The sequence below is a fragment of the Amblyomma americanum genome, unplaced genomic scaffold (genome assembly GCF_052857255.1).
Source record: "Amblyomma americanum isolate KBUSLIRL-KWMA unplaced genomic scaffold, ASM5285725v1 scaffold_409, whole genome shotgun sequence".
Classification (NCBI taxonomy): Eukaryota; Metazoa; Arthropoda; class Arachnida; order Ixodida; family Ixodidae; genus Amblyomma; species Amblyomma americanum.
The window spans coordinates 59,290-76,375 of NW_027526880.1; the positions used below are offsets into that span (position 1 = coordinate 59,290).

At 44.0% G+C, this 17,086-nt stretch overlaps 1 protein-coding gene across 11 annotated transcripts in view; it reads right to left on the bottom strand.

Moving 5' to 3' along the window:
- The window catches only part of LOC144112551 (uncharacterized), a 35,343-nt gene that overhangs the window by 419 nt on the left and 17,838 nt on the right, over positions 1-17,086 (bottom strand). Inside the window, exons 4-21 of one of the 11 annotated variants that reach the window (XM_077645354.1) lie at positions 14,833-15,025; positions 9,422-9,528; positions 8,347-8,477; positions 8,135-8,266; positions 7,399-7,603; positions 7,275-7,313; positions 6,423-6,605; positions 6,211-6,302; positions 4,494-4,547; positions 3,782-3,835; positions 3,426-3,479; positions 3,069-3,122; positions 2,712-2,765; positions 2,355-2,408; positions 1,998-2,051; positions 1,641-1,694; positions 1,284-1,337; positions 913-981 (exon numbers count right to left, since the gene is read on the bottom strand). In XM_077645354.1, coding sequence (XP_077501480.1) covers positions 913-981; positions 1,284-1,337; positions 1,641-1,694; positions 1,998-2,051; positions 2,355-2,408; positions 2,712-2,765; positions 3,069-3,122; positions 3,426-3,479; positions 3,782-3,835; positions 4,494-4,547; positions 6,211-6,302; positions 6,423-6,605; positions 7,275-7,313; positions 7,399-7,603; positions 8,135-8,266; positions 8,347-8,477; positions 9,422-9,528; positions 14,833-15,025 — 1,637 coding nt within the window. Of the gene's footprint in view, positions 1-912; positions 982-1,283; positions 1,338-1,640; positions 1,695-1,997; positions 2,052-2,354; positions 2,409-2,711; positions 2,766-3,068; positions 3,123-3,425; positions 3,480-3,781; positions 3,836-4,138; positions 4,168-4,493; positions 4,548-6,210; positions 6,303-6,422; positions 6,618-7,274; positions 7,314-7,398; positions 7,604-8,134; positions 8,267-8,346; positions 8,478-9,421; positions 9,529-14,832; positions 15,026-17,086 lie in introns of all 11 variants that reach the window. The other 10 variants (XM_077645353.1, XM_077645357.1, XM_077645356.1 and 7 more) reach the window with 10 other exon arrangements.

Genomic DNA, 17,086 nt, shown 5'->3' on the forward strand with positions numbered 1-17,086 from the left:
GGCATAAGAAGGAAAGCAGGACATGAGGCTAATCACAAAATTACTCGGCATGCCCACTACTGGGCCACGCAACAGCTTCAGTGCATACGTACTCAATGCCTTTCGATGTCACTGCAAAAGAAAAACGCTCGCACATTGTTAAACTCATATCACCTAGCATGTTAAGGTAATGTTATATGTCTACACATTTTAATTTTATTATACACTCAAAGTGTTGCAGAAATAAAGCAGGGTTAATAGCACAACTGTGTAGAAGCGTGAATACATACAGCTTTAAAAATTATTGCATTAAATTTTGTGTCGTGCAATCTCCTTTTCTGAATGCCCACTGGAACTGACGTTAAAGAGGTTGGCATGTACCCATATAAGAAGTATTTCATGAAAACTTATACAAGGAACAACTGAAAAAGAAGAAAACATGACAGTACAAATTTTTCATGTAGCACGCATGCCAGTTTGCACCGAATACTTTCTACATAGCTGTCAATGACCTTGTCCAAAATCAGTAAAACCAGTTTGGAATAACGTGAGAAAATTTTGTAGAAAAGATATCACTGACCTGGTGGAGTATGTCTTGCATAGCCAAATTTTTCTTGATACTGACAGATTATTTGTAGTGGAACTCTGACGAGATGACTATATTGATTTGTGTAACGAACATAAGCAATGAAGGCACATGAAAGAATATTGTGGCAGTTACTAATGTGCTTATGTGGTTCCACAAAAAGGTACCATCCTATATGAAGGATCTTTGCAGAACCTACTGCACTCTGCTACTGTCTCCGGTAAGCACGGGGCCTGACAAACAACTGCAGGTTCTACTGCACTTTACATTGCAGAATTGCAACGACATCCTACCTCATGCAGTGAATAAACCTGGATGGAAACCACACAGGACGATATGAAACTTACTGATGTAAGTTGAAAGGCTTGAGATGGCCCTGGCTGAATGTCCAGCATTGTGGCCACATCCATAGATGCCTGTAAAAAAATTTTGTTCAGGAGAAATGTGTGTGTACCGAGACATAACAAGCGTTCAGTTTTAAGCACCTAGTGAAAAGTGGAGAAGCATCACACTACTAGACCGTTTTAAGTTATGTCTGAAGGAATAAAGATATGACTGGTGTGCTGAGGTGGCTTGGTCAAAACTTCCTCTGAGCCTGCGCCAGGAAGCTTTCTTTTACATAAAAATTCACCCGTTTCGTGACTTGTGCTGCGAGATAAACTCAGACACTGTCAATCTTCTAGCAGTTGCTGTCACAAAATGGTATATCGTAACATACCTGTTGTGATGGGCCTGGTAAAGTTTCCTGGCTTTCAGTGACATCCATAGGTGCCTGTGAAAAAAAATTTTATTCTTGAGAAATATGCTTCTACCAAAGCATAAGATGTATTCAGTTCTAAGCAACTACTGAAAAATAGAAAAGCATCACACTGCTAGGCTGTGTTTTCAGTTCTGTCAAAAGGATTATAAAAAATGACTAATGTGTTGAGGCGATTCAGAGAAAACTTCCTCTGAGCCAGTGCCAGGATGCATTCTGTTACAGAAATCTGTTTTTGGTCGCTCGTGCTGCGACATAAATGCAGACACTGTTGTTCTTCGAATTGATGCAGTCACAAAATGGCATATTGTAAAATACCTGTTGTGATGGGCCTGCCAAAGTCTCCTGGCTTTCAGTGACATCCATAGGTTCCTGTGAAAAAAAATTTTATTCTTGAGAAATATGCTTCTACCAAAGCATAAGATGTATTCAGTTCTAAGCAACTACTGAAAAATAGAAAAGCATCACACTGCTAGGCTGTGTTTTCAGTTCTGTCAAAAGGATTATAAAAAATGACTAATGTGTTGAGGCGATTCAGAGAAAACTTCCTCTGAGCCAGTGCCAGGATGCATTCTGTTACAGAAATCTGTTTTTGGTCGCTCGTGCTGCGACATAAATGCAGACACTGTTGTTCTTCGAATTGATGCAGTCACAAAATGGCATATTGTAAAATACCTGTTGTGATGGGCCTGCCAAAGTCTCCTGGCTTTCAGTGACATCCATAGGTTCCTGTGAAAAAAAATTTTATTCTTGAGAAATATGCTTCTACCAAAGCATAAGATGTATTCAGTTCTAAGCAACTACTGAAAAATAGAAAAGCATCACACTGCTAGGCTGTGTTTTCAGTTCTGTCAAAAGGATTATAAAAAATGACTAATGTGTTGAGGCGATTCAGAGAAAACTTCCTCTGAGCCAGTGCCAGGATGCATTCTGTTACAGAAATCTGTTTTTGGTCGCTCGTGCTGCGACATAAATGCAGACACTGTTGTTCTTCGAATTGATGCAGTCACAAAATGGCATATTGTAAAATACCTGTTGTGATGGGCCTGCCAAAGTCTCCTGGCTTTCAGTGACATCCATAGGTTCCTGTGAAAAAAAATTTTATTCTTGAGAAATATGCTTCTACCAAAGCATAAGATGTATTCAGTTCTAAGCAACTACTGAAAAATAGAAAATCATCACACTGCTAGGCTGTGTTTTCAGTTCTGTCAAAAGGATTATAAAAAATGACTAATGTGTTGAGGCGATTCAGAGAAAACTTCCTCTGAGCCAGTGCCAGGATGCATTCTGTTACAGAAATCTGTTTTTGGTCGCTCGTGCTGCGACATAAATGCAGACACTGTTGTTCTTCGAATTGATGCAGTCACAAAATGGCATATTGTAAAATACCTGTTGTGATGGGCCTGCCAAAGTCTCCTGGCTTTCAGTGACATCCATAGGTTCCTGTGAAAAAAAATTTTATTCTTGAGAAATATGCTTCTACCAAAGCATAAGATGTATTCAGTTCTAAGCAACTACTGAAAAATAGAAAAGCATCACACTGCTAGGCTGTGTTTTCAGTTCTGTCAAAAGGATTATAAAAAATGACTAATGTGTTGAGGCGATTCAGAGAAAACTTTCTCTGAGCCAGTGCCAGGATGCATTCTGTTACAGAAATCTGTTTTTGGTCGCTCGTGCTGCGACATAAATGCAGACACTGTTGTTCTTCGAATTGATGCAGTCACAAAATGGCATATTGTAAAATACCTGTTGTGATGGGCCTGCCAAAGTCTCCTGGCTTTCAGTGACATCCATAGGTTCCTGTGAAAAAAAATTTTATTCTTGAGAAATATGCTTCTACCAAAGCATAAGATGTATTCAGTTCTAAGCAACTACTGAAAAATAGAAAAGCATCACACTGCTAGGCTGTGTTTTCAGTTCTGTCAAAAGGATTATAAAAAATGACTAATGTGTTGAGGCAATTCAGAGAAAACTTCCTCTGAGCCAGTGCCAGGATGCATTCTGTTACAGAAATCTGTTTTTGGTCGCTTGTGCTGCGACATAAATGCAGGCACTGTTGTTTTTCGAATTGATGCAGTCACAAAATGGCATATTGTAAAATACCTGTTGTGATGGGCCTGCCAAAGTCTCCTGGCTTTCAGTGACATCCATAGGTTCCTGTGAAAAAAATTTTATTCTTGAGAAATATGCTTCTACCAAAGCATAAGATGTATTCAGTTCTAAGCAACTACTGAAAAATAGAAAAGCATCACACTGCTAGGCTGTGTTTTCAGTTCTGTCAAAAGGATTATAAAAAATGACTAATGTGTTGAGGCGATTCAGAGAAAACTTCCTCTGAGCCAGTGCCAGGATGCATTCTGTTACAGAAATCTGTTTTTGGTCGCTCGTGCTGCGACATAAATGCAGACACTGTTGTTCTTCGAATTGATGCAGTCACAAAATGGCATATTGTAAAATACCTGTTGTGATGGGCCTGCCAAAGTCTCCTGGCTTTCAGTGACATCCATAGGTTCCTGTGAAAAAAAATTTTATTCTTGAGAAATATGCTTCTACCAAAGCATAAGATGTATTCAGTTCTAAGCAACTACTGAAAAATAGAAAAGCATCACACTGCTAGGCTGTGTTTTCAGTTCTGTCAAAAGGATTATAAAAAATGACTAATGTGTTGAGGCGATTCAGAGAAAACTTCCTCTGAGCCAGTGCCAGGATGCATTCTGTTACAGAAATCTGTTTTTGGTCGCTCGTGCTGCGACATAAATGCAGACACTGTTGTTCTTCGAATTGATGCAGTCACAAAATGGCATATTGTAAAATACCTGTTGTGATGGGCCTGCCAGTCTCCTGGCTTTCAGTGACATCCATAGGTGCGTGTGAAAAAAAATTTTATTCTTGAGAAATATGCTTCTACCAAAGCATAAGATGTATTCAGTTCTAAGCAACTACTGAAAAATAGAAAAGCACCACACTGCTAGGCTGTGTTTTCAGTTCTGCCAAAAGGATTATAAAAAATGACTAATGTGTTGAGGCGATTCAGAGAAAACTTCCTCTGAGCCAGTGCCAGGATGCATTCTGTTACAGAAATCTGTTTTTGGTCGCTCGTGCTGCGACATAAACGCAGACACTGTTGTTCTTCGAATTGATGCAGTCACAAAATGGCATATTGTAAAATACCTGTTGTGATGGGCCTGCCAAAGTCTCCTGGCTTTCAGCGACATCCATAGGTGCCTGTAAAAAAAAATTTATTCTGGAGGAATGTCATCATCGTCATCATCAGCCTGACTACGCCCACTGAAGGGTGAAGGCCTCTCCCATGTCTCCAATTAACCCTGTCCTTTGCCAGCTGCGGCCACCGCATTCCCGCAAACTCCTTAATCTCACCCGCCCACCTAACTTCCTGCCACCCCCTGCTATGCTTGCCTTCTCTTGGAATCCACTCTGTTACCCTTAAGGACCAGCGGTTATCTTGCCTTTGCATTACTTGCCCTGCCCAAGCCCACTTCTTCCTCTTGATTTCAACTAGGATGTCATTAACCCACGTTTGTTCCCTCATCCACTCTGCCTACTTCTGGTTTCTTAACGTTACACCTGTCATTTTCCTATCCATAGCTCACTGTGTTGTCCTTAACTTAAGCTGAACCCTCTTTATTAGCCTCCACATTTCTGCCCCATAGATGAGTACCGGTAAGATACAGCTGTCGTAGACTTTTCTCTTGAGGGATAATGGTAAACTGCCATTCATGATCTGGGAGAACCTGCCATATGCGCTCCACCCATTCTTATTCTTCTAGTTATTTCCCTTTCATGATCTGTATTAGCGGTCACTACCTGCCCTAAGTAGGCATATTCTCTTACTACTTCCAGCACCTCGCTACCAATTGCGAACTGTTGTTTCTACTTTGGTTTTCTGCATATTATTTTTTAGCCCCACCATTCTGCTCTGCCTGTCTAACTCATTGATCATGCTTTGCAGTTCTTGTCCTGAGTGGCTTAGCAAGGCAATGTCATCAGCGAATCGCAAATTACTCAGGTATTCTCCATTAACTCTTATCCCCAAATGTTCCCATTTCAGGCCGCGGAATACCTCCTGTAAACAGGCAGTGAATAGCATTGGCGAGATCGTGTCTCCCTGCCTGACACCCTTCCTTATTGGAATTTTATTGATGACTATATGGAGGACTATGGTAGGCGTGCAATCGTTATAAATATCTTCCAATATTTTCACATAACACTCTTCCACACGCTGATTCTGCAGTGCCTGCATGACAGTTGAGGTTTCCACTGAGTTAAATGCTTTCTCGTAATCAATGAAGGCCATATATAGGGGTCGGTTATAATCTGTGCATTCCTCTATCACTCACTGATAGCGTGAACATGATCTATTGTTGAGTATCTTTTATGAAAGCCTGCCTAATTATTTGGTTGATTAAAGCCTAAGGTTGTCCTGACTATTAGCGATTACCTTAGCAAATACTTAGTAGGCAATGAACAGTAAGCTGATCGGTCTGTAATTCTTCAAGTCCTTGACGTCTCCTTTATAAAGATAATGTTAGCATTCTTCCAAGCTCCTGGTACTCTCGAGGTCACAAGGCATTGCATATATAGGATGGCTAGTTCTACTAGCACAATCTCCCATCCTATTCAACGCCCCACAATAATTGAGCTGAGTCCCTGACAACAATGCTTGGTTTCTTGTTTTTAAATAGCTTCTCTGCCTGGTCTGGCTTGATATACACGCCTTGAGTCAAGTGGAACTAAAAAAGAACACATAACAAATATGTATGTATTAGCAATCTTGAGAGATGACAGATCAAGGATGAAATTATAAACCCCGAAATAAAGCAGGGGGCCATTGCGCATTCCCAACATATAACAGTAAAAATATACTTACAAGTCCACCTGACGTAAGCGTGAAATCCTGCGCATCATCCAACACGGATGCTTCCAGCTCAGCTGAACGGGGTGCATCTGCTGTAAAACAACCTGAAAGATAAAGCGCTGGGTGTAAGCATTCAATCTACAAAATTCCATGCTATTATGAACGCTTTTACATGCTCCATGCGCATTCTCAAAATCAGTATGACCACATGCTGCAGTCCTTACTGCTTGCTGGGGCTTCTTCAGATGGTCCAGCGGGTGTCGGGACTACTGATGCAGCTCCTCCCACGTCCTTTTCTGCTGCTGCCGCTTGTTCAGTTGCTGCTCCTCTTGCAGCTGTAGGGTCTCTCCGAGACGCCTCCACTGCTCCATTCGGTAATATGCTGGGTGCCACTACAGGCAAAGCATCTGCACACAAATCTGCACGTTAAAGATGAACACAATAGCCAATTCCATGCCATATTGACACATGCAACCATGGCTGTATGATTTTTGCTAGAACGTTGTGCACACTGGACCTGCTTTTGCTGTTTACATTATTATATTGCAGAAAACAAATTTCATGAAACAACATCTTTATATTTAGTTAAAATTTATATTCTTGCAATACTTGCATATATGCACACTACCAAATCTAATTATAATTCAAGTTACAGAATTGATGCATGAACACGTTGCACATGCAACGCAATGTCTACTATCTCTGTTGCAAGGGTCAAGGCATAAGCGCCTGCTAGTTTCACCAATTCATTTATCACCACCAGTTATGGCCGCATGGTGGATGGTATACTCCAGGCTCAATCATGGTACCTGTGACATCGCATGCAATCCATGTACACCTTGTACATATGGAAGTTGTAAGCGAAGGCTTATATATGCTATTTGTACTTCTCCCTGCACTTCTGGATGCACCTGTACAGTTAAGAGCAACTGCCTTTAAAAAATAAAATCAAAAACAAGTCTGCATACAATCTGCTGTGCATTAATGCAGTGTGCACATCGCTTCTGAACTGGTTCACAAACTGCACATTATCCGAAACTGTTATACGTGATTCAGTTCCATGCACTTCCTCTTACCTTGTTGTCTTTTTGCTACCTCATCCAGTGTTTGCTGAACTGGAAGACTATAGGTACAGTTAACGATGGTTCCAATATTAGAATTCTGGACTAGAACTGCAGACACAAAGCAACGAAAACTTACATGAACTCAACTGCAGCTCAACTTTCCTTTTTAGGAAGTCAAGTTCCCTCTTCAGGGAAGCAGTGTGTTCTTGTTCAAGACGATATCGCTGCTTCCAATACTTCGCCTCCTTCACTGCATTTTTCAATTCACGTGAAGACACAACAGACTCATCTTCTGACTCAGTACTGTCGTCCAGAATTTGGGGCTTGCGCTTCTTGCTGGCCTAAACATAAAAAGATTCCCAACACACAGTACAGATGTTCGAACTATACATAGCAGATCAACATTGCTTGGCGCATGGTAGCCTTGGTTGCTTATGCACCATTAAACCCAACACAACACAACAACATAGCACATCCAAGAAAATGAAAAGGTCAAATTTTACTAATGTTTCATTGTATTTTTGAGAAATCCGCATAAATAGGTTTTCATCATGATGCAACACAGTCACTGTCAAGTATGGTTACTTGTAACAAACACATCCATTTGATCCTCAAATTATTATGATGCACGCAACTGACACTGTAGTAAATTAGTTTGCTAACATACTTATCAACCCATCAGTTGCACCGAAAGGCTGGAAAACACATGCAACTTGAAAAGGGACTGCAGTTAGTGCAACACTTTGTCTAATGTCTACTGCAGAGTCACAAAGCCAGGAATCTAAAATCATAAGAACAATTTGTCTGTTGCAGAATTTGTAAAACAATATGTGGTTAATTCACAACGCTGACTGCCGATGGTGAAATATTACCTTTCTGCCAATTGAACTGTGGCCAGGAATTGCAGCATTCTTTTGCAGTGAATGCGAAACATGGCGTTTGAGCACATCCTCGTACTGCTGCTTCTTTGAGGTGATCTGGTTTTGCTGTTTTGCCTTTTCCTGCTACAAATTATCATCTGTTGTTAGACAAGCAAAGCACATGCATTTTAAAAAGGGAGTGCTTTACACAAAGCAAATGATACCTGTTTCAAGCTTTTCTTTCTTGCAGCTGCAGGAACGCCACATTCTGTAACATTATCCACTTCCGACATGCGAATTGGTGGCACATGGACTCTTTTTACTCTCATTTCACGTTCCATTTCTTCTTTTGTGGCTGAAAAAGTTTGCATATATACCATTTGTGTATTCTGCACCATAAGCTGTCAAACTAATAAGACACTGTTAAGCTTAGCTATACACTATCCATAATCCACAGCATGGGGTTCAAATTACGTACACATATAGTTGACTGCCATGAGGGAGTTTCAAAGCAATTTTTGGCAACCACTCATTAATCCACACATTGAACATTAATCCAGGAACTAATCACGAATATGTGGCTAAAAACAGCGCGGGAGGAAGAGGTGATATGACATACACAGGGCGCTGACTAAAATATCGAGATCTAGCTGGGCAAGATGGGTGATAAAGAGAACGATAAGAAAGGAAAGTGCACGTCTCTTGTCCCATTTCCATTTTCTACAATGCACCAACTAGCCCAATTTCAGACTTAATTATCAGTTGTAATGAGTGCACTATCTATAGAGATCGCTATCCTACTGTACGTGCGCTGAATAAAAACGGCACGGCAGTTAACTATGGTCAAGTAAAACTCTAGTTTGGGCGAGTTGGTTGATGTTGAAAGAAAAACTGGTAATGGCGCAAGAAACGGGGACACAGAAGGCACACAAAAGACGGGACTGGCGTCAGTCCCGTCTTTTGTGTGCCTTCTGTGTCCCCGTTTTTTGCGCCATTACCAGTTTTTCTTTCAGTTAACTATAAGTTATGCGCCAAAGGTTTTCTAGATGCGGAGCGATAGCAATACTAATGCCTGTTCCATGCAAGCGAAAACGCTGGCGAATACTTCCGCCGCGGCGCGAAACCTTATTACAAGTTGGAAATTTTCACTGCGACGCGTCGCTGAACCAGCCTTTGTACATTTTAGATTACCGCCGGAAGGGCTAAGCAATACATGCGGCTGCCGATCGTAGCATGCGCTAGCTCAGTTCGCGTCATGTACGACGCTGCTGACCGAGTCATCAATCCGTGCATATTTACCTGCAAGCTTCAGAATCTGGACGCTGGTTCTTCCCCCTTCAGTGACCAATTTCACGAGGCTTCCGTTGGCTGGCCTCTCCTGGCCAGCAGTCCACTTGAAGAACAGCCTGGGACAGACAGAAAATGTTCAGCTCAATGCAAAGGGTAAATAATCATGTGGAATACAATGCCAGAGCATGGAGGAGGTTTCCCAAGGGGCTTGTCCATGGAGTCTGCACTGCTGCTCGCAGCAGTGGCAGCCTTGGTAAGCAGAGCATGTTTCGATAGTTAAGGAAGGCACCTTTGGCCAAACTGCTTGGCGGCATCTTTTAATTAAAATCAGTCTAGCAGAGGGCGAGGTGGCCTGTAGTAGCACAAAGCATACCCATCTGGATTCAGACATTCCATGATGGCACAAGGGCAAAAGCGTCACCCTGCCTACCACCAGAACTTGAATTTTATAAGGCTCCCACTTGAGGAACAGGACAAAAAGTTGTCTCGTTTCGGAAGTGGCAACTTCAAAACTCTTAAACAACTAAAGTTCTGTGATCGGCAGGATGTTAATTTTGCCCTCATTGTATTCCTTTAAGGTCAGGAAATACCAACCGCATGCATTTGATGCTTCTGGCAAATTGCAACTTGGAGCGATTTTTAGAGCATTTTGGAGCAGTGAAACATTGATTTAAAAGCGCTCTGGAACAAGTAGCTTTTAATTTCCAAATCTCTTGAATTGGAAAACACAATGGTGGAAAAATTTGAGTGCAATTTAAAAGTTGCTACACCGTTTGTATTTCGCAAAACATTTACTCGCAAGCACAGTAGCTCACATCTGTTGATTTGTGGCTCTCCACCTCTCTTTACAAAGCTTGAAAATGCCTGAGAAAACGTTTGGGTGGGCCCTCATTCCAGGGGCTTGCCTGTTTTTTATTTTCAGTTGTCTTGCACATTTGTGCTTGCCTCACTAAGAAACACACACACATACCCCTGCCACCAATTTCCATCGAATAACATTGCATCAGTCTAATAGCACTGCAATACAGCCGCAAATGATGACTATTGCGATGAACGAATTTTTGCGAAACCTGAGAGGTAGCAGCTTAGAAATCTTGCACACTTTTGAGCACCTTGCAAGCATATCGGCACTGTGTGCTCGAACCACAGAGTTTCTTACTATTAACTAGAGGGAAAGAAAGCATCATGAGCCGGTGAGCTACCTGGTGCGGGACAGTCGGATTTTTTCAGAGACACAGAGTGGCGTTACTGACTGATATATCCCACTTCACTGGAAGCTTTGCCAGAGTTCAGCATTCTTCCTCCCCACACCTCCGGATCTGGAAGGTATGTGGCAGCTACCGCCTAGAGTATCCAGCACAGCAATCGCCTTTGTGATGCCAAGCTTACGTGCCCTCACAATGTAATTATTTTCAATAATTAAAAACACTGCATAGTTGGCACAGCTCAAATACGATATCGTCAACTAAAACTTGCAAGAAACAGGAAACGAGAATTTTTTAACATTAGGTATTAAACTAGTGCCTGCATGGCTCTAGTAGAAGGCGGAAGGGTGCCGCTCTATGCAATTTACCTGTTATGGCTTGTTCTGCCTGTTCTGGCGACACTGGGCTATGGTAGCCATACACCTTCCAAGCCCGGCGGCTCGGGAAAACGAATGCGGTACTCGTGAAATTTTTTCCAGTGACTCTAGTCCCATTCCATCCATGGCTTAGAGTTTCTTACTTTTACCTAGAGCAAAAGCTGGCACCCCGTTTATGGGAGTTTACATGGAGCTTCCTGAAGACCACCTCAGCCACCACGGGTGCTCTAAGCATCATGGGACGGAGAGCTACCCACAGCAGAACCACAACTTTTGGCCAGAAAATAATGCAAAAATAAACTTTCGATAATCAAGAATGACCTAACATTCAAGATCCTGTCTGTAAATTGCAACAAATGAGCAGAAAAGCATGTAAATGTAAAGTTTTCCCAAAAATAAGTGATGGCTTGCTCTCCTATTGGCCAAATATTGTATGCCACAACATCAAATATTTCGTGTTTAACAGGCGCACTTTTAAAAAGAAATGTTAAAAAAAAATGTTGTTGCTTAAACACTTAGGAGGTTTTTTTTTTTTAAATGGCACTTCAGAAAATGAACCTTTTATTGACGTCGTATGCTGTTGCATTTTCGTTGCTATGGCTTTTGCGCACTACGTTTGCGCCAAAGTCGTCTACGCACGAGGCACGCCGTGGACAGAATGGGAAATCTCAGTAACGCCACTCTGTGTTCCCGAAAAAATCTGTCCCGCACCAAGTAGCTCACCGGCCCATGATGCTTTGAGCGCCCATGGTGGCTGAGGTGCAGCGCCACTAGCTTTCCTTCTAGTTAATCGTAAAACTCTATGATCCATGGCACGCCCCGTGCACAGACGACTTTGGTGTGAACGCAGTGCGTGAGCGTGAACGCCTGCCATAGTAGCAAAAACGCAACAGCACACATTGCCGATAAAAAACCTGCTACAAAGTGTTTAAGCAACATTTTCTTGAAAACATATTTCTTTTTAAAAGCACGCCTATTAAGCACGAATTAGTTTCTGTGGTGTGCAATACTTGGCCAATAGGAAAACAAGCCATCTCTTATTTTAGGCAAACTTTGCACGTACTACCTCGCCAGCGCCCTGGCAGGTTAGCGCCATAGTACATGCTTTTCTGCTCATTTGTTGCAATTTATTGACAGGATACTGAATGTCAGTGCATTCTTAATTAGCGAACGTTTAATTTTGCATTATATTTTGGCCAAAAGTTGTGGTTCTCCAGTCGGTAGCTCTACGTCCCATGATGCTTAGAGCACCCATGGTGACTGAAGTGGTCTTGAGGAAGCTCCACGCAAACTCCCATAGACAGGGCGCCAGCCTTCCCTCTGGGTAACAGAAACTCTATGGCACGAACTTATTGAACGCAACTAGCCAAAATGAGCCAGCACTCGAGCGGCAGGCATACAGCGGACCTCACGATGAATGGAAGATCGCGTAGCGTCAATTTTCAACAGCAGTGTGAAGTTATTGCTGCCGTTCTGTTTACGGACAACTACTGCAACAAATGACACGGGCACGCCTTAACATCACCGTCGACACTGCTGCTGCACAAGCACGCGGCTGATGCATCACCATCAGCCTGACTACGCCCACTGCAAGGCTCTCCCATGTCTCTCCAAACAGCCCTGTCCTTTGCCAGCTGCAGCCATTGTATCCCTGCAAACTTCTTAATGTCATCCACCCACCCAACTTTCTGCCGCCCCTGCTTCGCCTGCCTTCTCTTGGAATCTACTCCCTGCCCAAGCCTATTTCTTCCTCTTGATTTTGACTAAGATGTCATTAACCTGCGTTTGTTCCCTCACCCACTCTGCCCGCTTCTGGCCTCGTAGGTTGTAGTGTTATGCATGACAGAAGTTTAGCCCATGAAAAACTCCGTTTATAAAGTGCTGGAGTGTGTCTCCGGAGTTTTGCAGGCTGAACGCCCTTTGGCCTGTTCGAGTTTCTCCGCCATGTTGCGGAGAAACTCCAACCGGCCGAAGGGTGTTGCTATCACAGTCTTCCCAGACGTCTTCTGAAGCCATAGGGATCTGATGGTAGGCCCACATGAGGTTGATTTTGGAGAAAATCATTGCACCATGTAGGCTGGCTTCGACATCATGAGTGTGAGGTACCGGATAGCGGTTGGGCTCGACTGAGGGCTCGATAGTCCCGGGAGGGTCGCCAGTCTCCTGGTGTAGACTTCGGCACCATGTGCAGTGGTGACGCCCAAGGACTAGCAGACTGATCATGTGGTCAAATCCCTTTCGTGTTACTTGTAGCTTTTAGGGGAACGGGCCGTGGTTGCTAGTGAATCGGGTAGCGCCCGGCGGGGCCACAAGCGTGGGGCTGAGAGGCGGATGCTTACTTCCGCTTGTGAAAGGGGATCCGTAAACGCCGGCTGCAAGCATTGACAAGCAGTCCAAAGTTGCACAAAAAGACGATAGCACATTTTAACGTCAGCCAGGACAAAAATCCATCGAAATGTCCTCTTTGAGTCCCAGGTCTAGAGAGAGAAAGACTGGAGAGAGAGAGAGACTGCTCCGGTGAAGCAGTGATTCCAGGATCGAACCCCAGACCAGGGTGTATTTTTCTTTAACTACGAAGTTTCTGAGAAAGCTGTATAGATTTCCCTTGTAGCCGTATAGCTGCGCTTGGGTGGATGCCAATCAGTAATTACTTCCTTATCACCCGTCGGCTGTGAAGCCCGCCGCGCGCTTCACACCCGACGGCCCCTCTTCTCACTCACGATGTGTGTACATGAATTCTATCCACTGCCTATCTGCTGTGGTCACCACACAGTCAGAAATAAATCGCAGCTAGACCCATTGCTGTCCATATTACCAAGCTGGAGCATTCAATCATGTCAACTATACACTTCAGATGCCCGACCGAAGAACTGTGCGATTACTGCCACTAACGAGGTAGGTTGTTCAATGCGGCCAAAGTCGTTCGATTCCTACAACTTATAAGAAGATCATTTTAATAACAGTTTGCTTCATAGTGATGTTTAGAAAGCATACATTTTGGAGAAAAAAAATGCGGAAAAAGATGACGCATGCTGACAGAACGGACACCACAAGTGCTGGAGGGAAGGGCTCAAGGTACTTGAAATGATCTCAACTAACACTGACATTTGAGCTAGATGGTACAGCAGAAAAACAGCACAAAAAAACGACACACGCAGAAGGAATGGTGCTCGTGGTGTCTTCTTTCTGCATCTGTCGTTTATTTACCCTCTTTTTTTCCAAGATGCTGCACAAACTACCGCAAATGTTGGCATTACTTCACCATACATTTCGCTGTCAGGTTCCCACCCACATTCCTTTCAGATATCAAAACATCTTCAATGCACACGATCTGTATCCACCGTGGCCTCCATTAATGACTTATGAAACTAAGGCACTGCAACAGCACATGTGCAGCGCTTCCCAGCTTATTCAAAATGGCAGCAAGCAGAGCATGACAATTTTCATTGAAAATTGCACCTCTCACACGGCGTGGATAAGCTGCCCATCACACTGCCTTTTCCAGCTACCAATACCGTGATGGACCGCAGCGCATGTTTTTTTCCCTCTAGGTAATTTCGAGAAACTATGGGGGTCAGAGCCATGTCTTTTAGCATAGCTAACAAGGCGACAACTGGGGCTAGTTGGTATTCCATACCTGTTGTACAAATGCGCTGAGTTCCACAATCACAACACGAGACACGTCTGGCGCTTCGTCCAGTTGTGTCTCGTGCTGTGATAGTGAAACTCAGTGCATTTGTACAACCTTTTAGCATAATGGCTCAGCCATGAGCAAGGCAGGAGGGCTTCTTCAGTATAACACACAAGAGCGTGGATGTTGTCGAAAGAGGGGTCTTACTCGGCCACAAAGCTGAGCGGGGTCCAGGATGAGAAGTCCGCCTTGGGCATGAACTTGCGGTTCATTGGTGTGTCCAGGGTCACTGGCAAGATGGCCACCACAGTCGCTCCCTGCGGCAGCCCACTCTTCGCACCAGCAAGGCTCTGCACCAGGTGGTGCACGGCTGCCTTGGCCATGCCATAGCCGATCATGCCTGGACCAGCAAAAATTGCCTCACCAAACTCGCACATTGCAGCCAGCGCACTGTGACAGTGAGCACTGTGCTGAAAATCTTCTAACATTAAAAAAATACTCGCATGGCAGAGCCTCCACAAACTCCAATAATTCCATAGCGTATCACGTAAAGGATTGAATGCAGCTTTCCAAACAACATTCAAATAGGCTTAGCTGCAATTGTATGGGCAACATTATATTCACCCTTTATTATTTAGGCATTCACATCACGTACAATCTTTCATGGGCAATGCATATTAATGCCATTTGTGCCAAATCGTCCAGGTCGCTACGGTACCTGTGCCTGAACTTTGGAACTTGTCTTATAATGTCAGAAAACTTGGTTAGCTAATGGTCCCCATATCAAAACTATACTAGCATGTCTAAGTCCATACAGAATAGAGCCGCTCGCTTCATTATCCACAACCGCATTCGAACATAACACAAACCAAACGCTGCACCTCTCTCAAGCCATCAAATATTTGTTGTTCCATTGTTCTTTTATGCTTATTCCGTAAATATCATTATAGGCCATCTCCCTTACCTATGGAATTGCTATTAGGCATTTCATACTGATCAAGTAACGCTTTCAAGAGCAGATGTGCAAGCATTATCTCAAATGGCATCATGATTTATTTTCCTTCTCGGTCATTGCCTGGTTGTTTTCACTGCTATTACATTATGCACTGGTTTTTCCAGCACTTGACAACCATTCACATTGGTATTGTGACAACTCCTTTTTATTTAGTATTGTACTTTGCCATTTTATGCACCTTGAACCATTATTACCATAAAAACCCACATATAATAAGGAACCACATACAATACAAGGTGTAAATGAGCTGCATTTCGACATGTCTAGCGCCACCCCGATCTTCCAGGCGGAGCACGCATCTCCATGTGCCACATGTGCCTGGTGCTGGTTCGCTCCCCTTTCGTGCTGACACGCTTGATGAGACGTCATGAAGGAAAGAGCAGCTCACACTCTCCCCGGTGCCCGTGGGAGCCTCTGGTTTATGTAAACTGGTGTCCTGGAGCACACCAGTGATACAACCGGAGCACAGACCGGCTCCGGCATACGCACGGCAGTGTGCGTCCAGAAAGTGTCCTCGCAGTTGTGGCTGTACTGAGAGCCCATCGTCGGCGATATCTTCCCATAGAGATTCTTCAGCATTTCTTGAAAGTGCGCCAATGCTCCTTAGGAATGCTGGCCCATGTGTCCAACTGCACAGCATGGCATGACACAGTGGCGATTACTTCAGAGTGCTTTCGCAGTCCCCACATCATGTGAGGTGCAGTCATCCTGCTTCGGATAGGATGGGTTTCGCGGGGTCAGCGTGGTGAAATGGCTTTGAAATCGACACCACTGAAACAGCCACCAATGCCTGTTTGAATGAATGATGCCAACCTCAAGGAATGAGCCAAGAAATAATCCCCTTATTGTATGCGAATGTCACAATTGGGTCATGGTGATGGTCACAGATGTACATGGAAATCATGTCTGAGAGGGTACGGTTCCGACATTTGGTCAATTCGTCTGTGGGTGGTAGGCCGTGGCGAATTGATGACAGAGGAGGTGCGGAGAAGTTCAGCGACCACTTGAGAAAGAAAGCAGTGGCCGACTCGGTGAGCAGGTGACTGGGAGCACCGTGGTGAAGTATGACGTGCAGGAGGAAGTCAGTGACATCAGTGAAGCAGCTAGTTGGGATTGCTCATGTGATAGCATAGCACGTCGAGTAGTTCATCGTGACGGCAATTTATTTGTTCCCCATGACAGACACCGGAAAAGGGCCGAGCAGGTTGGGCCAACATGGGAAAACGGGTCTATCGGGATGGGAATGGGCTGGAGGTGTCCGGGCGGGAGAACCAAGGTCGTCTTCCGGCGTTGGCAGAGCTCGCAAATGGCCACATAGCACTGGACAGAGCGGTATAGACCTGGCCAAAAGAAACGGTGGCGCATGCTGTCGTACGTGCGGGATACGCCAAGGTGACCTGCCGCGGGAACATCCCGGAGCTGTTCAAGGACGCTGCAGCACAGGTG